The sequence below is a fragment of the Neopsephotus bourkii genome, unplaced genomic scaffold (assembly GCF_033783945.1).
Source record: "Neopsephotus bourkii isolate Nb327-2 ecotype Australia unplaced genomic scaffold, CSIRO-AGI_Nbou_v1 NB_1770, whole genome shotgun sequence".
In the NCBI taxonomy this organism is placed as follows: domain Eukaryota; kingdom Metazoa; phylum Chordata; class Aves; order Psittaciformes; family Psittacidae; genus Neopsephotus; species Neopsephotus bourkii.
Window position 1 is genome coordinate 796,558 of NW_026902244.1, and position 24,705 is coordinate 821,262.

A 24,705-nucleotide genomic window follows, 5' to 3' on the forward strand; every position below is an offset into this window, starting at 1 on the left:
TGCAGCATGAAGGGGACTGGAGGTCCAAGGGAAGGGAAGTAGAGTATCAGAGAAAGCAGCAGGCAGAGCAGCCCAGAGAGAATCATTGTGCTCCTGAGTCAGTGCCATGAGGTCTCAGACCTGCCCCAGAGCTGCTGCCCCCTCCACTGCTGTTCCTTCTTCTTTCTTGTACATGATCCTGTTGCTCATCAGCATCCCTCTCTGTCTCACCCACTCCTCCTTGCCTCTCACTCTCCTCCGCTGGGCCTGTCTGCGTGCTCTCCATTAAGAGCTGATGGAATAGAAACACCAACAACAGAATGGGCTATGCTGTCACTGTTCCTGCCGTCACACTGCACATCACTGTCACTGCAAGCAAAGATCATTGAATGTTTCTATTTGCAAGTTCCGCCTCTTTCCTTGCTGCCCTGTCCCCCCAAAGCCCACGAACTCTGGGGCACCCAGGGGTAGAGTCTCCCATCCCAGAAATGAGCTCTGACTCTCCCTTATGGCCTGGAACCTGAAGACATCATTGCTCTGCTCTCAGGCTGCCCCCCTTGTTCTCCTCACTCCTTCTTTTCTTTTGCGTTATCCTCCAGCACTCATTGCCTCCTCTCCTCCCTTCCTCTTCCCTTCAGCACCTGCATGCCCTGTACAAACCCTGGTGCCCATGTCCTGGCTGGGGCTCCTCTGTGACAGCCAAACCCTGTTTCCCCCCATGATAATGTACGTCAGGATTCTCTTTCCAAAGTGATGGCAGTGGTGGTCTGAGGCTGGGGCTGGTTTTTGCTCCCTGTGGCACATGCTGACCCAGCTCCATGCTGGCTCTGGGAGATGCTAACACCAAGATGCTTTCTCTTTCTGTGGATCCAAGTGGCACCAAGTCCCAAGAGGATCGCAGTCCCTAGCCCAGCTCTCTCCAGGCTTTCTTAGGAGAGTTCTGGGAATCTGAAAGCAAAAATGGGGAGCAGGAAGACCTTTTCATTTTGCCAAGAAACCCCAAGGCCCTACGCCTGTGGCACTGGGGGGCTGAGCGTCTTGCCTTAGAGCATCACAGGAAGGAGGGAGCTGGGACATAGCCCCACGTAGATGCTCGTGATTGTGTGCATTGGGATAAAACTGTCAGCTTGAACATCAACCTGTCTAATAAAACCTGGTATTTCCCAAACACACTCCCTGGGGATGCTTGTTGTGTTTCTCCTGCTGGTGTGGGTGCCGGGGGTGGGATGTCCAAGGGAGTGCAGCTGCAGGGAGTGAGGCAGGAGCTCCCACCTCCTTCCCCACACCCCAGCCTCCTACCCATCCCTGCACAGGACCTGCTGGCCATACCTGAGCCATTTGGTTGCTTTTGCCAACCCGGCTTCCTGAGCCATAGGCACAAAGGAGCAGGGTGACCCCCAGCTCCTTTGCTTTGCGCTCCAGTGCAGCATGATCTTTCCTGGTGGGACAGATTATTGCTCCCAGTCGCACCAGGAGATGCTCTTTTTTTGTGTGCTCCCCCTCTTCCTCCTCCCCTCCCAGAAGCCCCTGCCATGAGAGAAAAACCAACCCTTCCCTCGTCCCTGAGGGACCCGCACGAAGCCATCTCTGATTCACCCACGGGGGCTGTGGCACAAAGCTCTGGGGAGAAGTGGGAGCCGCAGGGTGGCCAAGCGCTGGCAGCCATGGGGCTGAGTCACGGCTGGGGGCCCACGCGCCACGGCAGGCACAGTGCCCGTGACTCAGCCTCGCTGGCAGCACCGTGCGCCTTGGCGGTGAGGTGGGCTGCAGCACGCGGGGATGCTCTGCACTGTGCCTGCTTCGCCTCCCTCCAGCTTTGCATTGCATCCCGCCTGCTCTGGCTGCTGCTCCGGGGAGAGCCCTGCAGGGATGCCCTGCCTGGAAGTGGCCTCCGTGCTTTCCCAGGCAGCAAAGCACCCAGGCAGGCAGGAGCTGTGCTGCAAAGCAGAGCCTGCGCTGCACCTGGCTCTGGGTCTGCAGTGGAGGGCAGGGGACTGGGGACCACAGCAGAGAGCAGGGGATTGGGAACCACAGCAGAGGGCAGGGGTCTGGGGATCACGGGGGAGAACAGGGGGTTGAGGACCATGGGGAGCAGGAGGGGCTCTCACCAGTCACCCATCATGAGGTGGATGGAGGCACCATCCTACTGAAAGCTGGGGGTCATGCAAACTACCTATTATAACCCTACTGCCTGGCCTGTCTGCCTGTCTGTTTTTCCAACTGTCTATCTCACTCACTGATCAGAGAAGGTTGTTCCAAGAAAGCTGGAAGAGCAGAAGGAATGTCTCACTTGGCCATGGCTTCCTTTGGAAAGTCTGGAAAAACTGTGGCATCCTGATGTGTGTGAAGGTCTGCCTGGCAAGCAGCACAGTTTCTTTCCAAAGCTGCTGTAAAGATGTGAATCATGAGCCGGTAACACTCCTGGCAGAGCGAAAACTGATTCCACTGAGACGTGGTGCTGGCTGCAGCTCTGCTCCATCTCTTGGGTGGAAAAGACAATATTTCTCTTAGAGTCATGGTGGGGAAGAGCCGCTGGTGCTGCCGAGAGCTCAGTGGCGGCTGGGTCCTTCCTGTGCCCAGGGTGTTCCCATCAAAGTGGGCCTTGAGCAGATTCCCCAAAGGTCTCCCAAAGCTGACAGTGGCATTGCCAATATTCAAACACAAGCCCAGAGGTTTACGATCCCCTTTGATTGCCCTTCCTAACCTCAACTCTTTGGTGGCATCTCTGCATTTCACAGGTGAAAATATCCAATATTCCAGTGGCTCATTTGCAACACATTTTTCCAGGCACCACACTGCATGTTGCAGGGAAAGACAAGGTGGAGACCATCCCTGTCCAGCCTGTCCCCTGCTGTACCCATGTATTCAATGCCAGGGCCAAAGCCCCTCCAAACCTTGCACCTAAAATGCCCTGTGCTGCAAATGGAAGACCCCGGTGGACATGGCATCTCAGGTTGTCCAGAGAAGCTGTGGCTGCTCCGTCCCTGGCAGTGTTCAAGGCCATGTTGGAGAGGGCTTGGAGCAACCTGAGATCCAGTGTACTTCAGCCAGCCTGCAGGGAGCTGAAATTATCCAAGCAGCCCTTTGGGGCACAAGGAGACAAAATGGAACACAGGAGGGTGAGCTGGTGGTGAGCTTCCTTGTGACTTTCCAGTGCCATTTGCCTGAAGATGGGAATTAATGGGGCTGAGCATGTGAACCAAGCACTCCCGGGGCAGGGAATGCTGCCGGGTGCTTCCTGGTAGCTGTGATTAATTGTTGTTAATATTAAATTCAGCGCGTCTCTGCAGGATGGAGAAGTGCTTAGGCAGAAGCCCAGCTCCTGTCCTACCTGTCATTAAAAAACATTGCAATTAAGCCACAGTGGAAGGAAATCCGAATAAACGCATCCTCTCTAAGTGGCTTCAGCTTTCCACAGACATCTGTGTCCCACTGTTTCCTCTTCAGCTGGCCGAGCTGCTTCTGTTTTCCCTCCTCTCATGACCCGTACGCTGCTTTTTCTCCTTTATCCTGCCTGCAGCTCCCAGCAACAGGAGCTTGAACGGGGAGGAAGGGAGCCCCAGCTGCCTCTGACCCACTGCAACCCATGGAAATCTTATGTCAGCTGCAGCTGCAGCCCCAACCCCGGCCAAAATCAAGGCTGTACTTGCTCACCTCGTTGATCACTGATGTCCTTAGTTGCTCTTTTGCAGCCAGCACAGGGTGCAGGCTGTACCTGGTCAAAGCAAAATGCTGAAGCTCTGGCAGGGAGGGGAGTTATCAGGGAAGCCGGGTACATGAGCACAGCACGCCCCAGTAAAATCAATCGTGGAGCTCCCCCCCCCACCAGGCTGCCAGGCACAGGGTGCTCCCAGTACCTGCTCACACCGTGATGAGCAGTGCTGGGCCCTGTGGAAACACTGAAGAGGTGCCCAGGTCCCAGCCCAGCGCTGCCAAAGAGCCAGCCTTGGCTACGGGAGCCCTAAGGTCTGCAGCAGAGCTGTGCCCACAACCGTGATCGTAGGGCAAAGCAGAACAGGGTTCATTGCATCCCAGGACAGGGTCTCCATAGTACTGTCTGCCTGGGTTATTCTGGCTGCAATTCTTTCCTGGTGAAGGTAAAGGCAGGATACCATGGGCTTGCAATGGGTCAGCCTTTCCCAGAGGACACTGAGAGGAGCCGCGGCAATGGAGGCTAAAAGGGGACCTTCCTCTGCCTCTCCCCAGGTACTGACAGGATGGCAACAGGGCCAGAAGCAGCGCTGAAAATCTAGGGAATGCCAGGAATGACAGATGGGAGCGGTAGCAATGCAGAGCCAGGTATGCCAACTGTGGCAGGCTAGTACAGCGTGGCCAGCATCTCTGTCCCTTCAGCAGTAGGTCCTCAAAGCCCTGACGTTGCCCAGCGAAAGGCCAAAGAGCCTAGATAAGGCTTGCAGTGAGGGAGCTGGAGATAAAAATGGGCAGCAAGGAAAAATAATCCCTGTGGCATGTATGATACTGGTGCCAGGAATACTGCACTGAAAATATTAGGGCGAGTGTGATAATGATCACGTGAGAAGCATCCTCAGAGGCAAAGCTGGCTTTTCAGAGCCATGTAGGAAGCTGGCTCAATTGGAGGACCAGGATGGATGGGGAGGGAGCACAAAGCATGCTGCCGACATTCAGGTATAGCTGGGACTGGCTGGCTGGGGACATGGCAGGTGGTGATGGTGAGCAATGGGGCTGGGGTGAAATGCAGGGAATACCCTGCCTTTACTCGATGCTGGACGACAAAAAGCAACAGCAGCAGTGGGGCCAGGGCTCCAGCTGCATCCATGGGCTCTGCTGGTGCAGCAGAGAAGGGAAATATTTTGCCAGGACCACAGTGCCAATGAATGGCTTTTCTTTTCACCCTGCCCCACTTGCAAACATCATTGTCTTCTACATATACACAAAATTCCCTGATGCGAGTGTGCTCAGTGGCAGTTTGCCTTCTGCACAGGAACAGCAGGACTGCAGTTTGCAGAGGTGATTTATTCCTGTTTCAGGGATGCTTGGCAGCAGGTACAAAATACTCCCAAGGTATAAAAGAAATAGATGGAAAAAAAATTATATGAAAATACGTTTTTCCCAATCAGTTGCTTCCTATTGATGAGGAGAAACCTTTCAGTCTCGGCTAGTGTCCAAACATACTTTTTTTAGCTGTGATACATGTTAGAGAGCAGAAGGAAAGTCAGGCAATTCCATCCTATGAGCAGTAGATTCAAAATATATAAAGGTGTCGTTTTGGTTTTTGTTTCTTTGTGGGGCTTTTTAATAGCTGCCGCTTAAGTTTCAGGGCCCGCTACTGTGATCCGGCACAACACAAGCTCCTATTCACCCGAGGGAGCAGGTCTGAGACTGCCTGAGGAATCTTAATTCCTGAATTTCTAACCTTTTTATTCCCTAATATGAAGAATCTCAGTAAGCCAATTACAGAAATCTCAACATAGTGTCAGTTTTTTGATAACAAATGCTCGGGTCTCAGCTCCGCTCTGTAAACACTCAGGCGCATACTTATACCTACAGGTGTGATAAACCCCATGCAGGTCAGCAAAACCAAGCATGGGTATAAAGCTAGGTGCATGTGGAAAGTGTCTGCAGGATCGAGGCCAGGGCTGCAAAACAGTTTAAGCTATAATCCTCCATTTTCGTTAGTTTCTTGACAAATTTGGCTGTGGGCTGGGAATCCTTCCTGGTTTGCTGAGCTAAAGGTGATTTTTCTCCCCAGGCAGTCTGAGCAAAACCCACCCTGCCTGAGTTTAAATTGTTAGGCTTCAAAAGACACCTTTCCCACTGAGGACATTCTGCCCTTTCAGTTTAGAGTGCTCAACATTGACACCAATTGTGTAAATGAAGCTAATTAAAGGCAGTTAGTATTTGCTGTACATTGAAGTCCTCCAACACTACAGTCCAGTAGGGTTGGCTGCTTTTGCTAAATAAAACTCTGAGCTCTTCCTACACAGCAGCAACACTAAATACAGCATTTACAGTCTACTAAGAGGTTTCTTCAGCCCTGCTTGCCTCTCCTTACTTTCTGTAAGATTTCAGGCTTTAAAAAAGGGAGATCTTTTGGACTGAGGTGTTTTACAGTTTTGAGATGCTGCACAGCAGGAGATGGATGGGGCAGCCCAGCGAGCCCAGAACACCCCTGCCGAGCATCCTTAGGCACTGGGGCCATCATTTATTCCTACGAAAGGGGTGTTCTCTTTTCAGCCTAATAGATAATTCAAGTAAGACCTTAGCCCCAAAACTCCACGTGTTCATCCCCTTGCAGGATGCTGAAGTGGTGCAGAAATGGTGGGCTCCAGGAAGATACCACCTGAAGCTCTGTTCTGTGAGAGACAGAGACATCCACCTACCCAATCATTGCTACTATGCACCGTCTTGCTGGGAAAGATTCAAGGCAGAGAGTCCCTGTTGCTCAAATTTCCATGGGTAGTGAAGCACGCTGCTAGTTTAGGGGAAGAAGATGCGTTGTGGGATAGTTTGAAGCCTTGCTGAGGCTAGGAAGACGATCATCTCTCTGACAGCCATGCCTGCATTTCTGGCTTGTAAGAAGAGGTTCGAGGCTTCAGCAAAGTGAATGCACTTGGTGCCTCCTGGTCTACACAGCCTGCTGTAAAGGTGAGACAGGACAGGATGAAAAATGGAGTTAAAAATAAACACATCTCAATTCAAGACAAACTGCCTTTAAAAGAATATGGTATGTGCCTTGACTTTGAACCAAACACAGCAAGAAAAGGAGGTGAGTGATCCAGATTAAGGGCAGTTCCTTTGTTAAGAGCTGAAATGGCCAGATAAAAAATTAACACATGGCAATCATTGTTTGGGTTATAATAAAATGGGATTTAATAAATATGTATTACAACCATAAAAGGGGAATAGAATATTTTCCCTGCTCTTCCAGATAATCAAACCTGAGAAATGAACTGAAATGAGGATGGTAAAAGAGGAGAAATGGGCAGACAGGAGAATCCCACTGAGCACAATGAATCTGCTCCTCAGAACCCACTTTGTTTATAGCTGGAGCCTTTTCTCTCTGTCACACACACCTCTGCCTCCTGAAACCACTGCAAGGATTTGCAGGAGCGTGTAATATCCTCCAGTGATCCTCACAGTGGACCAGGTCTGGTTGTGAAAGACAGAGCCCTTGAGAGAGGCACGAATACACCAGTCAGCCACTGGCACTTCACACTTGCTACACACCAATGCAATGGCACATCCCTGCTGCCACACAGCATGTCCTGTCACTGCAGGGAGAGGTTGCGTTCGCTGCCTTGCAGAAACATCAGCTGAAGATGGTGGAGAAGGGTTTTTCTAATATGTTTTTAATAGATTTTAAATTTTTTTTTTTCAGCCATGCTTCAGCTTTGTAGCTTATTCCTGAGCAGGTTCTCCAGGCAGGCAGGAGTTCAGTATTAATAACCAAGATGTTTGGACTAAACACATAAGAAACACACAATCTGCTCGTTGGTTTGTTTATTTGGACTGAAGAAATACCGAGAACCAATTCCAGCTCTTTGTTTTGTTTTCTAAGTGTTCTAGGAAATAATTCCCCAAATTAACATACAATATGTGGGACAGGTATGTGGTGACAAGAGGGGGTCACATATAGGAGCACAGCAGCCAATTCCATCTGCACCAAATTCCCTCTTCAAGATATCCTTTGGTAAATAATGCATCTCTCTGAACCTACCAAAACATAACCTCTGAGCAGGTCTCATAGGTATAAATCATACCGAGCCTCTGAAAGCTGCAGCTTGGAGGAAAACTTTGCTGGGAATGGCTGAAAAGCCTGTGATGGGTTATGGTTTTTTCTGACTGTGTCATTAGGAGTTTAGCTCGGGCCATGAAGCATGGGGGTCGTTTGATTTTTGCTTATCAAGTGTGACTGCGGTACTCCTATCACCCCATTCAAGGAAATTCCAGGTTTATAGAAGGATTAGGGCATCGTTCCTAAATCCTGATTGCATCTAGCCAGTAATTGCTGGATTGTATCATTCTCCCTCTGCAATCTTCCATATCATTCTATATGCCAGTGTTTTGCTGTTCCCCAGGCCGCTTCTTAACAAACATTTGCTGTGTTTTCAGTACCCCTGCCTCCTTTGCTGCAGAAGGGTATGCTTTCGCTTACCCCTATCAAAATGTATTTCATGTACTTGTCCACAAACAACAGAATCCAGACCTGAGCTACTTCACTTTTTATTCCCATACCACACCACAGTTGTCAGGGCAGTTAACACAGGTAAAGATGGCTAAGGAGATACAGTAGCTATCTCTGCCAAAGTGAGTGCATTCATGTTTTCAGAACGATTTTCTTCCCATCTTGTTCCCTGGAAACAGAACTGGGCACATGGCAGAAACATGTATTCAGTCTCTGTTTTAAACATGAATGTTTGGAAGGCGTTCACTGCTCCTTTTGCACTCATGGTCCATCAATAGCATTGCAAAAGTCCTGAATACTCTGGAAGCATAAAGCTTTGAGAGTTTGAGAGTGTTAAAAATGCTAAAATGAATGTAATCTTTTTGTGTTTTTTAAGTACTTGATTCTGAAGCCCCAACAATAATCTTTCACTGCAGCCTTTCCTTTGTGAAGTGTAAATAAAATCTTTCAGTCATAAAGTGAGAAGTCAGTAACAACTGGTTTAGAATGACATCAGTTTTTAATGAATACAAATGCTAAATATATCACCTAGCAGTAGGATTAGTGCACTGCATTAGGCCTCCCCAATTTCAGTCACCACACTAATGTAGCAGGGGGCTCTGGTTTGGGTAGTGGGGGTCATCTATATTCCTAGAGAGCATCAGTGTTGCTGTCATGCAGGTGAAATCTCAGATCTAGCTGAGAAGGATGCTCTCTTCTGCCCATTTGGGGGAGGGAGGGGGGAAGAGAAGATCACCAAAAATCTTGTATTACTGGTTGGGTTGGGTTAGTTTTTAAAATGATTCTGGCTCCCACAGCACAGAATAACAGATTTGTAGCTAAAATACACTGTGACAGCCTGGGCCAGGGAAGGAGAATCTATTCAGGGATGCAGCTCAGCTCTATTCAGGGATACACTCAGCTCGAACAGCTCTCACCAGACCCACTCCCAGCTCAGAAGCGCTGGTGTCATCTTTCTGTCACACATCAACTGAGACAAGGGATCAAGTCACAACAATGCCACAGCAATTCTCTTATCCTCAGAAACCTAATTTTAAAGAGGGCTTGGTGCGCACACAGCAAATGCTTCACTACACTTTACATTGTGTAATTCCTTGTGGCACTTACAGTCCCCCAGCTAGGGTTTTCTGTGGATTTGCAGCAGGTCTTTCTTCCAAACCTGTGGCGTGTGCACGAGATGACTGCATAAGCCTGTAATTGTGCCAGTAAATTCTCATCTCCACCTCTTTTCACTTGAATAATCCAAAACATTAGATATAAAATATGCTGGAATTTGCAATTGTACTGTTGTAAAAGTTAGAAAATGGTAAAATCATGTTGCAACCCTCACACCCATTGCAGAAATGACAGTTTTTCCAAATCTCTACCGTTTCCTCCATAGTACTGCAGGGAAATGCCATGCCAAGTGTCACCCTAGAATGAGACTTGCCTGCATGGTTATGTAAATTGCTTAGTTCTGAATAGTTAGCCTGGTTTAGAACAGTTTAGTTATGAGGGTCCTTTTGCTGCTCCCCTTCCCATCAGGACCTTCCCACAGATACTGCAGTATGAGGACAGGTTGTCTAAATAAGGGAGCTCTGAGAACAGAATAGAAAGGTTTTGTTTTCTGTTTATCCAAAGCATTGGCTTAATACACTGTATTTTTCAAGATTACATCAGCCGTGATGTTGTGCAGGTAAAGGAGCACGTACCAGACCTTCATGGTGAGATGCGAGCAGGTTCATTGTGGCACAGGACAGCACATGGGCATCCAGCCCTTCTTTCGGAGAAAACAGAGGAGAAGTTTCCAGAGAAAGTAAAATACACTCGGACTCTCCCCAAGGCAAAGGGTGTTTTCCTTCCCCTCAGCCTGGTAATGGTGTCATCTCTCATCTGCTCACGGTTCAAAAGGGATTACTGTTTTTTTGTTTGCCCATCAGGACAACCCACTCTTTATGGAAGGTAGAGCTATTTCAGAGGACTTCTAACAGAAAGTGCCAGTGGCAGTCCTTTACTTGGAGCAGGAAGAGTGCGAGACCTGCAGCACATGTGGAGGGAAAACCAGGAGCATTCCTGGCAAGGTGGCACACAACAAGTATCCGCTTGACATGTCCCTGAGACTTTATTTTTAACAGGTGTCGTTGTGCGGGATGCTAAAAATTACTGGTACTACATCTGCAAGATAAAAAGCTGAGCAACTCGAGCAAGGAAGAACGGGTGAACTAATACTGTGATTACTTTTCTATTTCTTGGCCTGACTTGAGCCGCAGAAACTCCTCCCTAATTTATATCACATCCAGACTACTTTTACATGCCTTTTCACTGCCTTCCACCTGCTCATGGAAGTCCTGCTGATGACTTGACAGTGTCACTTCCCGCTACTTGACTGCAACCGGTGGTCATTTGCACTGTTTTTTACTATTTCATGCTGTGCTATAGAGCAGAGTTACAGCATGGCAGCAAGAGTTACTTGACTCTACTTTGGGAATCCTGGATGAGCACCACTGCAGGTGATCTCCAGTCAGTGTTTTATAGCTTTCCCTCTGTCTTCTAGCCATCATTTCTTAAAGGCTTAAGACTTCGCTTTTTCCTGGGTGTAGTCTCCCTATTTTCAATGTCCTGAGAAGCTGCAAGTAGGTGCACTGGGAGCTTGTGTTGGGCTGGATGAGATAAACAACTGCCACTTGTACAGTACTCCTGCTGTTTATTCCTTAGTGCTTCCACACCCAGACATTCATAGCAATATTATTGCTCACATTTCAAGTAAGAAAATGCTTTCCTGCCTTCCCTTCTTTTCTTTTTAAAGGAGAGTGTCATGCAAGTTCCTTCAATGGGTGTTCATAGTCACCAGAGCAGGTTAGATGCGTCTGTATCTGCAGATAACAGTGGTGCTTCCTCTCTTCGGAAAGGGCACTAGTTTCTATTTCAGGCTTTGCTGACTCGAGGGTGAGGTACCCAGGCTGATTCAGCAGCTTGGCAAGCCCAGGAGAACTTCTGGTTATGAATGGAATGAGCAATAAATTTCAAGTTTGTCTTCATCTTACCAAAACGTATATTTGAGTGAAGCCACCTCCTGGTGGCAGACGTTTCACCAAGTAAGTGGTAGACTGCATTGCTTTCAGTGTAAAAGGCCACACAAATGAGACAGCCTTAAAGACTGACAGTAAAATCCTGATCCCATGGGAGCCAAGGATTCCTGCTCAGGTTTTTATCTTCCCTCTTGAGGTCCAAGTCACATGAAAGGATCTTCTGCTGCTTACTTGCTTATTTTATCTGCTCATCTGGGATATAAAATGGTGTCAGCAACATGAATAATCTGAACTGCAATTTCAGAAGGATGAAAACACAGAACACAAAACAAACCTGGCTGCCCTGAGGAAGTGAGGAGAATGCACCACTTACTCAGCTCCTGTGGCTTCAAAGAGACATCAAAGATAACCCTTGTGTTCTTCTTTCCTGGAAAGGCGAAATAAGAATCATGACACTCCTCTGATTTTAAAAGCCATGAAGGAGTATCAATCCTCCAAAGTATTTTCTAATGTTTACCTGGTAGTCTGTGAACAGAAGTCAGAATTTGTTGGTTTTACACCAATAACATGAATTTGTTCACCTAGAGGTTATCAGGATTCAAACTAAAGCTCATAACGAATGTCGCACATATCAGCAAGGATGCAGAAGTTTGTCAGAAAGGGAGATCCTGCTATTTATTAAGGTAAGAAAATAAGGAATGGGCCATTTGGGCCGTCTCCCTTGAGCCTTTCTGACTGTGGATGGACTAAATAGGTTTCAATGTATTTTTCTCCAATATTTATGCTGTTTCCAGAGGCAGACAGGATCAACATCCATGATGTCTGTTAGTTTTCCTTTGACAGCATACAATAAAACCCACAGACTTCTAAAGAGCATCCCTCCTCCCAGCTACACCAGCATTATCACAGGCTGTTGTTCCAGCCAGCCGTTTCCTTGCCATATTCTTCCATCTCGTGAAGGCGGTTTGTGAAGTCTAAAAAAGTGGGTTGTCACATTTCAGAACCCCCATAAATAGTTTCACACAGCTCCACCAGGTAAGCCATGCAGTACAATATTATGAATGTCAAACAAAAGCTAATCATTACAGCTGACAAAAGCTTCACCTCTTAGAAGGGAAGTAAATTCAACTCTATAAATATGTATACTTAGTGGCATAAAAAGATATGTGCAAGTAAGATAAGCATTTGCCCAGATATTGCACTGTAAAATATTTTCTCTAACTCAGTCTCTGAGAAAGGAAAGCAGTCACAGAGTATTTTGGACGGGCAGTCAGAGTTCTATTCCAGAAAACAGCACAACCCAGACCTACCAAGTAGTAAAATGAACCTGGGACTCAAAACTGATACAGCATGGTAGTTCCTGATCCACCAAGATTTGCAAATGGAGGTTGCTGTGAATGTGACCAAGATAAAGCATCTTCCTTAGAGGATGCTACAAACATTGCCCACTCAGATGCTGCCTTAGAGGGACACGCTGATTGTGTTTACATGCCATGGGGTTAAACTCCTCCTGATGAAAACAAATCAGAAGGCAGAGCAGGAAATAATGGACACAACTTCAGACCACTTCTTGCCCTCTAAGACAAATTTTATTCATACTTGAAATAAATACAAGCATCACAGGCATTTCTTGATTACTACTTACACGTATTTAACCTGCTTCTTGAATTCAATGGAGAAAAATCGTGATAAAAGGAAAGTGAAATAAAAATATCCAGAATATAACACTCAATTAAAACTTCAGTCTTTCAGGAGGCAGCACTAGGTCTTTCCCAGCCTGTGCAGAGCTAACAGGAGTGTTCTCTCCTGCATACACACTGTAGGTTTCCACAGAACTTGGTAATGACAGAAAACGACTGAGCTGATTAGCGTAGAGGGACTCTTTCACCCAAAAGATCAAGAGGAGGAGCAGGATGGGAGTCTACCAGTAACAAACCTAGTGGGAGCTTCTTTTTGGGAGCAAGGATTCTGAACAATCTTGGCATCACAATCTGAAGCTTACTAAGGAAGGGTATTAACAAGTCAGATGTCTCCTTCAGACCCTTTTCACTGTCCTTCGAACCACTAAATGAAAGCTGGAAAAGAGAAGACTGCTTCATCAGTGGAGATCAAAAGCAGTCTCTGACTAGTAGCCAGACAAAATTTGGGATCATGTGGGTCACTCAGTTAAAACTTGTGATGTAGTCAATACCTTTGATGGGATTCTGTTTATTTTAAGAACATACAAAGTCTGCTTTATTGAGCATAGGGGAAACAAGACACACTTCTCTTGCTTCCCAGCCTGAGCTTTGTTTCTGCTCGTCCTGTCTCCCGCACATGTGTACCTCCATGCCCAAAGTGTTGTTTTCATCTGTATGAATACAGGGAAAATATATGAGCAGGCTCTCTCCTCAGACTCATTGTCAGTGCAGCATGCAGGCAGATGAACCACCTCCTCCCTGCGCTTACTTACTGTTGTACACACACCATCCACTGCCCAATAGCTGTGTTCTGAAGGGAGGTACGATCCACAATCTTGCATCTGCATTTTAGATGAAAATTGAATTAAAGTCTACCCAAGCAAGGTTCAGTAATAAACACCACTTTGAAGGACCTCAACTTTTACTACACTCTGGGCAAACGAAATTTGACTTATATACTGCCCAGGCACACTAAATAACCCAGAACCAAAAGAAACAAATGAAATCGTGACTTTGTTGATACCAGAGGGAAAACTCGTGTCTTCAACTAGAAGTAAATGTACCCTGGTGCTCTTTTCAATGACATCCTGATTTACTGAGAAATTCCTTGCCCCCCGCCCCCTCCAGACCCCCATTTTAGCTCTTTGCAGTTTCTGTCTTATCTGGGGGGGTGTTAAGGTAATGCAGGTGACTCAGGCTGGCAACTGAGTAAGGATATAGTAAGCAATAACAACAACCACCTAAATAATAACTCAATACTATCATAAAACAATGATAAAAAAATTAATGCTGGAATTTTAGTACCTCTTACATCTCAAAGTTCAGATCACCCCATCTCTACCACAGCATAAATCTTACAGGTTTACATATCAAAGTTTTTTGTTAAAAAAGGTAGTTTTACCTTAAATTCTTTGCCATAGAGGCAAACCCCCCTTTTTTCCTTTTCCTCCCCAATTTCTACAATATCTTTGGAAGCTGTCACATTTATTTAATTCTCCAGATTAAATAAATTCATCATCTTTTAAAAAGTAAAAACGTAACTTAAAGAACATTTACATGGTTCAAGAAAAAGATTGCAAAGAAGTCTTAGTAAATTTATCAATTAATAGCCAAACCCAGGAGTCCATCCCTGCTTTCTGCTCTGTCAGCTAAGCGATTTCTTTCTTCCTAACGGTGTTTATGTAAGAGCAGCATGGTAAGCAGCACTTGCTATAAAATATTGATTAGCTGAGCCATTAGTTGGAATTCAAGAGACAGCTGTGTCATAGTGAACCCAAACCAATTATTGTTATTGTATTTTTCAATATGCTATTGATTTTTTTCAATTTTTTTATGGATTTTTTTTTTTTTTTTTTGTAGAATCATGGAATGGTCTGGGTTGGCAAGTACCTTAAAGATCATTTAGTTCCAATTCCCCTGCCATGGTCAGGGACACCTTCCACTAGAACAGGTTGCTCCAAGCCCTGTCCAACCTGGCCTTGAACACTGCCAGGGATGTGGCAGTCACAAGTTCTCTGGGCAACCTGTGCCAGTGCCTCACCACCCTCACAGGGAAGAACTTCTGCCTAAAATCTAATCTAAATCTCCCATCTGTCAGTTTAAAGCCATCCCTCTTTGTCCTGCCGCTACAGATCCTTGTAAAAAGTCCCTCTCCAGATTTCTTCTTGGCCCCTTTAGGCACTGGAAGCTGCCCTAAGGTTTCCCCAGGCTCTCAGCCTGTCTCCAGAGCAGAGCTGCTCCAGCCCTCTGAGTGTCTTTGTGGCCTCCTCTGGACTTGCTCCAGCAGGTCCATGTCCTCCTTATGCTGGGGGCCACCAGAGTGTGTCAGGAAACACAAAGTTCTCCAAATCATCATAATAAAGCCACATTTTACAGCACGGTTACTGCACAATAAGGAGTATCTTTACAAAGGAAATGGGGGAAAATGCACATTTCAGTTCCAGTATCTGTGTGACCACATATTTTCTATTACTGTCTGAGAAGAGTGTGTTTTACTAAAAAGTGTTGGCTTCTGAGGGTGAGGGGCTCACCGCTGGGTAAAAAGCAGCACTGAAGGAAGGGTGGATGGAAAGCAGCCAGCCGGGAAAGGCTCACCTGGAAAACAGCAAATGGGATTTGAAGGAAACAGGAGCTGCAGCAGGAAGAAACGAGACAAGCACGAGAGCAGGGGCTGAGAGGGTCAGGATGAGGAGGTGATGGTGGGACCGAGGGTTTGTGTGTTAACATCACCTGTGAGCAGGGGTAAGAAATGGAGAGCCGGGAACAGGGTGGGAAGAAGCTAAAGCAAGCGCAGGGAGAAACCCTGTGAAGGAGGGAGAGATTACGGGCCATCTGGTAGGAAGAGATAATGAAATCGAGGGAGCATTGCAGGCGAGATAGCTTCAGTTATAAACAAGCTAAGAAAGAGGAGAGGAGAAAAATAACTCAGCAAGTTTCCAGCAGGCTACGGGGATGCGGAAAGGTTGAATTGTTTGCTAAAGTGCATGTTATTTGCGCATGGCAAATGTCAGCCCTGCCAACGGCGGCGGCTCCAAGGCCCCCACTGAACAAACACGGCCCTGAGGCGGTTGGGGACCCGCCAGGGGGAACCCGTCCTGAGGGTAGAGAGGGCGGCCCCGGGGGAACGGACGGACCTTGCGGGACCCGCCAGGCCCCAGCCTCCGGTTCTGCCGCACGGTCCCGTCACTGTCAGCCCTTCCCCGCCCGCGGCGAGGGAGCGTCGCTGCCTCACAGAGGAATCACACACACACACACACACACACACCCGCTGCGGGGACAGGGGTGCGCCAGGGGGGCTGCAGGGACCGGCCCGCGCCCCTCAGGCCGGGAAGGGGGCGCACGGGCGAGAGGGAGGGAAGGCAGAGAAAGAGAGCGAGGGGGGATTGTGTGTGTGCGCGCTCCCGCCTCGGCGCCGCGCCCCATTGGCCGGCGGGGGCGCGCGCCTGTAGCCCCCCGTGAGAAAGATGGTGGCGGCCCGCGCCTGAGCGCGTTCCCGTCCTTCCCCTCCTTCGGCGGCGCGCAGCGGGCGGGCCGGCCCCCGGCAGGGCACGGAGCTCCCCGCGGCAGCGCGGCACCATGCGCCAGGAGGGGTGACAGGGCAGCCCCGAGGCAGGCCAGGAGGAGGCGGCGGAACCCCGAGCCAGCGGCCGAGGGGCGCCGCAGGGGCTCTCGCTCTCTCGCCCTCTCGCCAGGGTGCTGCCCTCGGCGGCAGGAAAGCGTGGGGCAACTGCGGGCCCCAGGCCCCGTTGGCGGGGAGGGCCGCGGGGGGGCGGTCGTCGGTGCCGTCCCGGCTGGGCGGGTGCGGGAGGGAGGCGGCGCGGCGGGAGGGAGGCGGCGCGGCGGGAGCCAGCCCCTTGGCGGCGGTCGTGAGGGGAGCGCTGCCCGGCGGGCGCGGGAGGAAGCTGCGGCCAGCTGCAGCCGACATGGAGGAGCGGTCCCCTCCCGGCCGGGGCCCGGCGTCCCCCCTGCGGGACTGAGCTCCTCGGAGGGGCTGCGGGAGCGGGGCCAGCGGCGGGCGGCAGCCCCAGCCCGGCCGGCGGAGGCGTGCGAGGCGGGGGGAATATGTGGGGCTGCCCGCGCCCCAGCGCGCTGTGTGCCGAGCCTAGCGAGCGGCGGAACGCCGCGGCGCTGCCCGGCCGCCCCTCCGCGCAGGCGGCGGTGCCGGCGGGAGGAGACTAGAGGCGGCTCTCCGAGGAGCCCGGTGGCTTCCCCAGCCCGAGAAACCCAACTCCTGAGCGGGCTCTTCAGGAGGAATTGACAACATGGCTTCCCCACCGCACCAGCAGCTGCTGCATCACCACAGCACCGAGGTGAGCTGCGACTCCAGCGGGGACAGCAACAGCGTGACGGTGAAAATCAACCCCAAGCAGCACCAGGGCTGCTCCTCTTCCAAGCACTGCAAGTACAGCATCTCCTCCAGCTGCAGCTCCGGGGAGTCGGGGGGCACCCGCCGCGCCGGTGGAGGTGGCGGCAGTGTACCCGGTCTCCGCCGGCAGAAGAAGCTGCCTCAGCTCTTCGAGAGGGCCTCTTCCAAGTGGTGGAACCCCAAGTTCGACTCCAACAACCTGGAGGAGGCTTGCATGGAGAGATGCTTCCCGCAGACCCAGCGGAGGTTTCGCTATGCCCTTTTCTACATCGGTGTGGCCTGCATACTCTGGGGCATTTACTTTGGCGTACACATGAGAGAGAAACAGATTGTTTTCATGGTGCCGGCTCTGTGCTTCCTCTTGGTATGTGTAGGCTTTTTTGCGTTCACTTTCACCAAGGCTTATGCCCGCCATTATGTATGGACTTCGCTGATACTCACCCTCCTGGTTTTTGCTTTGACTCTCGCTCCTCAGTTCCAGGCTCTGAAACCTATCTCAGGAAGTGGTGACATGTCCAATCAGACTCCCCCGGCTGATCCCACAGACACTTGTCTTTCTCAAGTAGGCAGTTTTTCTATGTGTATTGAAGTGCTCTTGTTGCTTTACACAGTGATGCACTTACCCTTGTATTTAAGCTTGTTTCTGGGACTGTTGTACTCGGTCCTCTTCGAGACCTTTGGTTATCACTTCCGTGATGAGAACTGTTTTGCACCTCCTGGGGCTGGTGCTGTTTACTTGGAGCTGTTGAGTAAAGCCTTCCTGCACATCTGCATCCATGCCATCGGTATCCATTTATTTATCATGTCTGAAGTCAGATCGAGAAGCACGTTCCTGAAAGTGGGGCAGTCCATCATGCATGGAAAAGACTTAGAAGTGGAAAAAGCCCTGAAAGAGAGGATGATTCATTCTGTTATGCCAAGAATAATAGCCGATGACTTAATGAAGCAGGGGGATGATGAAAGTGAAAACTCCATCAAACGTCATTCCACCTCAAGCCCCAAAAACAGGAAGAAGAAGCCTTCCATACAGAAAACCCCCATCATATTCCGTCCTTTTAAGATGCAGCAGATAGAGCAGGTGAGCATTTTGTTTGCAGATATTGTTGGCTTCACGAAAATGAGTGCCAATAAATCTGCCCACGCTCTGGTGGGGCTCCTGAACGACCTCTTCGGACGTTTTGACCGTCTGTGTGAGGACACTAAATGTGAGAAGATAAGCACTTTGGGAGACTGTTACTACTGTGTAGCTGGCTGCCCGGAGCCCCGGGCAGATCATGCTTACTGCTGCATCGAGATGGGCTTAGGAATGATTAAAGCCATTGAGCAATTTTGCCAAGAGAAAAAAGAAATGGTGAACATGCGTGTTGGTGTTCATACCGGAACAGTCCTGTGTGGCATTTTGGGAATGAGGAGGTTCAAGTTCGATGTGTGGTCCAATGATGTCAATTTGGCCAATCTGATGGAGCAGCTCGGGGTGGCTGGAAAAGTCCATATTTCGGAAGCTACTGCGAAATACTTGGATGATCGTTATGAAATGGAGGATGGAAAGGTGATCGAGCGAGTTGGTCAGAGCGTGGTAGCTGACCAGTTAAAAGGTACCTGCTTTTATTTTATGCTCAGTCTTTTTATTTCATTTTATGAGAGATTATATTTTCCCCAGCACGTGATCTGTGCTTGCTGACTTGCAAATTGAACACGTTTCACATTTAACTCCATGTGCTGGTGATCACAAACACCATGGGAGTTATGGAATAAAAGATGCCACAGAGATAAGTGTGAAAGATCTTCTGGGGTACTAAAAATCCACTTAGACTTTAAAGCTTCTTAGCGCTCCTCGTGAGAGTATCGTCTCATAGGGAGGAGAAGGTTAATGTGTTTGCTGTCTGCAGGAGTTTTTTGTTTCACTGTTGTGTGTCATCCTTTAATTCAGTAAGTAAACTTGTTAATTGGCTTCATGTGCCATACATAGAGCATATGTGTTTTGCAAAATTATGTATATCTGTGAAAAGTTCTTTTTGGCATTGGGAGAGTTGGGACTGTGAAGGCATTTGGGAAACATGACAGCTGGATTCACAGAAAGAAATGAGCGCTGTAGATTTGGCAGTTTGATACAGCAAGTTGTTACAGTTTGAAGTTGGGCTGGAAAAAGTTACTCAGGTGGCTCAGTGAGCTGGCAGAGGCTCTCATTGCCGCTCAAAGGACTTACGGATGAAGCTACAAATTTGCCTTTAAGAAGAGAAATTGAGGGATCCTTTGGTTCCCCTCATGGCTTGTGTACTGGTCTGATTTCCGTTTTTCTGTGGAGTGTTCATTCTGAAATGAAACCCTTGACTGCTTTCTAACAGCTCTGAGAAGCGCGTGCAGGAGGATTGTTCATGCTGAGGGTTTAATTGTCTCTTTAGTAAAAGCCGTGTCCCTTCAGTGCTGTGCCTTTGTCTGGCGGAGCTGTGGTTCTCTGCAGTGCCTGTAGCCCAAGGTGGGGAGCAGCCAAATCAAAATGGGAGTGAAATATGTCACAAACCCTTTTATAAATGTACCCCCCTTTTTATAAAGTAATCCTGCAAAACAGAGTGGAAGAAACTGAAGGAGTCACAGGACAGCGCTGTGGTGTGGGGGGAAGGAGATGTTTGTTGCAACAAACACAAAACGAGGCCAGGGTGGTTGTAGAAAGGTCAGTGAGTAAGGACAGAGGGGGGAGTATTGCAAAACAGTGTGGAAGCAGCAGTGGCAGGCCGCTCGCCTGTGGCAGGTGCTTATTCTGATGTGACACAAATACTTATTTTTGGTGAGCTGTCTGTCTGCATGCATATGGCAGGGGGGCTGAAATGAGAGGCTCATGGGCAGGAAAAAATATCGACAGTGACATTGGTGGCTGGAAGCCATAGGAATGAAGCAGATGTGTGTCCCTGGGTTTTGGCTTTCTGTTGAGCTTCTAAAACCACAAATTCAGTTAATTTTTTTGAAAATTGTTGTCACTCATGTATTACAGTGTGCTTTTAAGAAAAAAGGATCAGACATAATCTCTCCTTTACCCTAATCTGAGTCTTGCTGTTCTGGTGAAAATAAATTTAATAGGTTGTAGAGAAACAACCCTGGGATATTTCCCTCTTCCACCTCCCTTTACAGTCAGCTGCAGCATGAAGGCTATGTTGTAGCAACACATGAAATTAAGTGTTTTTTCTAAATTCATAACTGCACTCGATATCATTAATATGAATGAACTTCTTTGTGGAGACTTATGGTACTGCTCTTAAACATTTTATTTGCTTATATTTTCTAGGAGATCACAAGAGCACTGCGTAGAGCAATCCTATCCCATGCCAAGAGTGGGATTTTTTTTTCCATGGTCTTTCTGAGACTTTTGTTCTGTCCTTGTTTGTATTTATTGTGAGAGAGCATAGTTTGCCATCTCTCGTCAGTACAGGGGATTGGGTTTTGCAGCTTTGAATGCCTTTCACAGGTCTGGCTTTAGCCAGGCTACAGACAACAAACTGAAATGCCGTCTAAATAAGATGAAGTATGTTGGGCTGACCTTTTAATGCTCTCTTTTTACCCTGAAACCTAGCTACGAAAGCAACTGGAGCATGTGGTAAGAATTAGTTTAACGAGGAACATGGGTTGGGTTGGGTTTTTTTCACCCTTTCCTTTCTGTCTTTTGTTGTGGAGTTGTAATTAGCTTCCATTTCTTATCAATGTCTTATATAGTTACAGAAATCAGCATCTGTGTGGACTTATAAACCAAGCAGAGCTCTGCTGTGATTGCCTCTTATGTGTATCACACGTAGTCCCTTTCCCTCCCATGCCCAGACCCTCAGGGGCACGTGGTGGGTGCTGCAGGGTTGCCCATTTTTTCTTGTTTCCTCAGTGCTTTGTTCTGCAGTCAGATTCCTTGGCTGATAGAAAAACAGCATCAGGGAAGGAAAGAAAAAGAAGGCACTGGTAAAAGCAGTCCAGCAGCATTGCTACAGGCTGACTTCTAGAACCTGCTGCAGGGGAGGGTTTTGGTAAGGAGCAGCTCTGAGATTTAATAGAGTAAACTGAGATTTAATTAATTAATTGTCCTCTGACAAGCACCTGCTCAGGTTTGTGAAGGGAGGTGCTCTTAGGAAGCTTTACTTCCCTGTTTTCCCTGAGAATTTGTTGATAGTAGTGATAGAGAAGAGGAAGTTTGTTGTGGTTTTTTAATTATGTCATACATTGAACTCTTTTCAAGTATGAAAGTGCTGTGGAGATAACAGACACAAGCTTTGTTTCCCTACTGGTACTTCACTTCTCAGCTTCCTTTCAACCTTTGGTATCTTAATGATATCCCATTTTTTATGTTGTATGTCTAGTGTATTATCTCTTAATTGTCTGAACTGCCGTCGTAGCTGTAGCTGTCTTCCGAGGCTAAGGCACCATGATCAAGTAAACCCTTTATAGAGAAGAATGGGAGGTGCTGAGGACTCAGTGCCCATATAATGCACATTTCAGGGTTTTTACCCAAGACTACTTCTGGACTGGGTCTTTGAACAAAAGTACCCCCATTGTTGGAGCGCATCAGGCATCCTCCTGGGGCGAGTCTTTTGGCTCAGCTCACCCAGAAGGAATCCAGGCACAGCTCTACAGTGTGCACCAAAGCAGGGTGCATTGGAGTGAACTGGGCAAATGGCTTCATAATCGTGCTCACCATTCCATCTGACATGTAGAGGTCCCCTGAGTTGTCCTAGTACTGCTCTCCTTGGTTTTTGGAACAGATGAGGCAAAACTAAGTTTCCCTCTCACTGTGCTGTTTTGTGGTTCACTGAAATCTTAGGATTTCTTCCTTTGCTTCCTTGGGTCCTTATTGCATGAAGTGAGGCCCTGGTATGTCCCCTTCCGTTTCTGACTTTTGAATTAAGTAGATGGTGTCTAAAACAAACTGACAAAGAGAGCAAGCCTGTAATGACCCTACAGTGGTTTTGCCTGTTTTGAAATTGCTTAGGCCATCTCTTTTCACAGCACTTGATCCCCTTGCATGTGAGGGGAGCACAGGAGAGCAAAGTTGTTTGATATCTACAGACAACCATATACTTCAGTTTTATCTTCCATAATAATTTTGCAGAATTCTTTTTCTGTTTTCTTGTTGAGCTTCCTAGCAAGTAAATTTATTAAAGACTATGAGATGCTGAGAGTCACAGAATACATTATATATAATACGTTAACATATCCCTTCTGAGCTCTGGAGTCAGAGGTCTCTTCTCAGGATATAATGCTTATGGAAATACTTTTGTTTTGCTGTGTTCTTCTGGGTTGTTTGCATTTCTCTTTCTTGTTACTCAGGAGGTCATGATATTGCCATTTGCCAGCCAGTAACAATTCCAGAAATACCAGGGTCACCAGCATCTCTTTTTTTGAGTGCTCAAAGTACGTAAGCCTGTTGGGACAAGAAGGCTTTATCGGTGTTTATAGAGTATAGCACAGTGGAAACATGATTTCTTTTGGGGCGTTTGTACCTATGCTGGTGCTTAAGTAAGAGTCATTGTTATTAAAATTCCTGTTAAAGTAATTCCCAAACTTTCAGCAACAATATGCCTCCTTGTTTGGTTTGCCTCAAGGAATTGCTTTATCACTGAATTTCTGTTTGAGGCCCTTGAAGATACAGACATGCTTTTCTCTCTGGTTTTGTTGTTTGTTTCATCATGGAAGAAAGGTTCCTGGCTCTTGAGCCCTCTATCACGTGACTAATCAAAGTGGTCAATGGCTTCAGAGGCAAGGCCAGCTTTCATAGCCCCTACTGCATGGAAGTCCACCAGCTCATATGGGACAATCAGTGGCTGCTCCTCCTGAAGCCTATCAAAGATCTGCAGGGTATTGTGTTGTCTTTCACTATACTCACGTTGTGTTAAATGTCTGCTTTACTTTTATTAAACTTCTTTTTTTTTTTTTTAATCAAGCAAATCAAAGTCACCATTTGGCTCGATATTGAAACCTCTTAATGTAAGTTAGGGCTATTGTTTCTCCATAAATAGTCTAACTCTGTATGTGGTGGCAGCCTGTAACCCATAGGGTGGTCTTCCCTAGGCAGACCATGAGGTACAGCTCTGTTAGGTGCCTTGATACTTTGCTGCTGCTTCAAGTTTGGGTTACAGGGAATACAGTGTGGTGTTCCTGAAAGACAAGTCACAGACAAGGTTAGGAAGAGATAAGTCATTGATTTTTTTTTTTTTATTTTATTTTTCTTTTTCTTCCCTTCCTCCTCTCTGCAGCCAGTCAGGAGCAGACCACAATTACAACCTGGTAGCAGTGAGGTCTTCCCTGCCTGCCTCATCTTTCTGTCTTTTAATAGACCTGTGCACAGAGGGCCTGTAGCTGTTGTGTGCTTCTGGAAGTTCACAGGTAGATGAAAGATAAGATGAAAGCTATCCTTAGCTTTCTGAGCCCAGCCTGCTGGGTGTAGTATAAATGTAGAAGGCTTGTGCTTGTGCCAGCAGGATGGCTCTGCAGAGAGATATGCACAGATTCAGTTTTGCTCTGTGTCTTGGCTGAGATCAACTTTAGTCTGTAACTAGTGCATGTTTCTGGGGCAAGTGCAGGAGGTTAGGGTGCTTGTCTTGTGTCTTGCCAGCTGTTGTGAGGTTTTCCTTTTCAACCTCTGGTTTCATCATGTTGCAATAAATATATATCTTTAGATACATGCTTTTATGTTTATTGAACTCATTTGTGACAGTAATTCTGGATTTCATGTGTTCTGATACTAATCTGAGGGTCAGGCAGCAGTTGATAGAACCAAGTAACATGTGTGTGTATTTCCACAAAACGAAACTCTAAGTACCGACTGAGACAGAAGATGTTAGTGACTAGTCAGTTTATCTGTTTTACATAATCCAACCTCTCAACACTGTTACTGAGGTGTAGTCGTTCATGATCTTATTTTCAAGTGTGAGCCTGAAAATAAAATACCATCCACAGGTTGACTTCACTCCTATATTCAAAAAATGAAAAATACTCAGTGACAGATAAAGAATTATAATTAGAGGTAATTTGCATGAAGACGTATTGCCAGGAAGAAGTAAATTCAACACTGATTTAACATCCTGATGTGATCTGTAATTTCACCATGTAATAGCAAAAAGAAAAGGAGGTAAATAGTGACTATAGTTGCTCAACCTGGTTCTTGTCAAGCCATCACATGGTGAAGATGTTTCATAGCTGTAAACAAAAGAAAAAACTTTGTAGGGAAACCTAATGATTATTGAGCTTTCTAAATATTTTGCATGATGCGATGACATAATTTTTCCTGAAAGTAAACCTATGTACTTGTGCGTTAGTGCTGATCAGCTTTACTGCCAGGTAGGTTCTGTGGCCTCTGCAGGAAGTCCAGAGATTCTCCAAATTTTGAGGAAGATTTATTGTGTTGCTCTTGGTTTTATTTGTGCAAGACCAAGTAGAAAAATATCTCAACTAAAAAGTATTCACACCTAAGCTGTTTTTGTTATTTAAGGAAAACTTGGATTTTGAGGCTTTGAATTTCAATCACATACTTCA

The 24,705-nt window shown here is 47.3% G+C and overlaps 2 protein-coding genes across 4 annotated transcripts in view; both read left to right on the top strand.

Moving 5' to 3' along the window:
• The window catches only part of LOC133226207 (mitochondrial import inner membrane translocase subunit TIM16-like), a 137,591-nt gene that overhangs the window by 85,615 nt on the left and 27,271 nt on the right, over positions 1–24,705 (top strand). The gene's annotated exons all lie outside the window — the stretch shown is intronic.
• ADCY9 (adenylate cyclase 9) overlaps positions 16,754–24,705 on the top strand; it is an 86,625-nt gene continuing 78,673 nt past the window's right edge. The window contains exon 1 of one of the 3 annotated variants that reach the window (XM_061379446.1): positions 16,754–18,794. In XM_061379446.1, the coding sequence (XP_061235430.1) occupies positions 17,096–18,794 (1,699 nt within the window). In that variant the 5' untranslated portion in view covers positions 16,754–17,095. The remainder of the gene's footprint in view (positions 18,795–24,705) is intronic. The other 2 variants (XM_061379445.1, XM_061379444.1) reach the window with 2 other exon arrangements.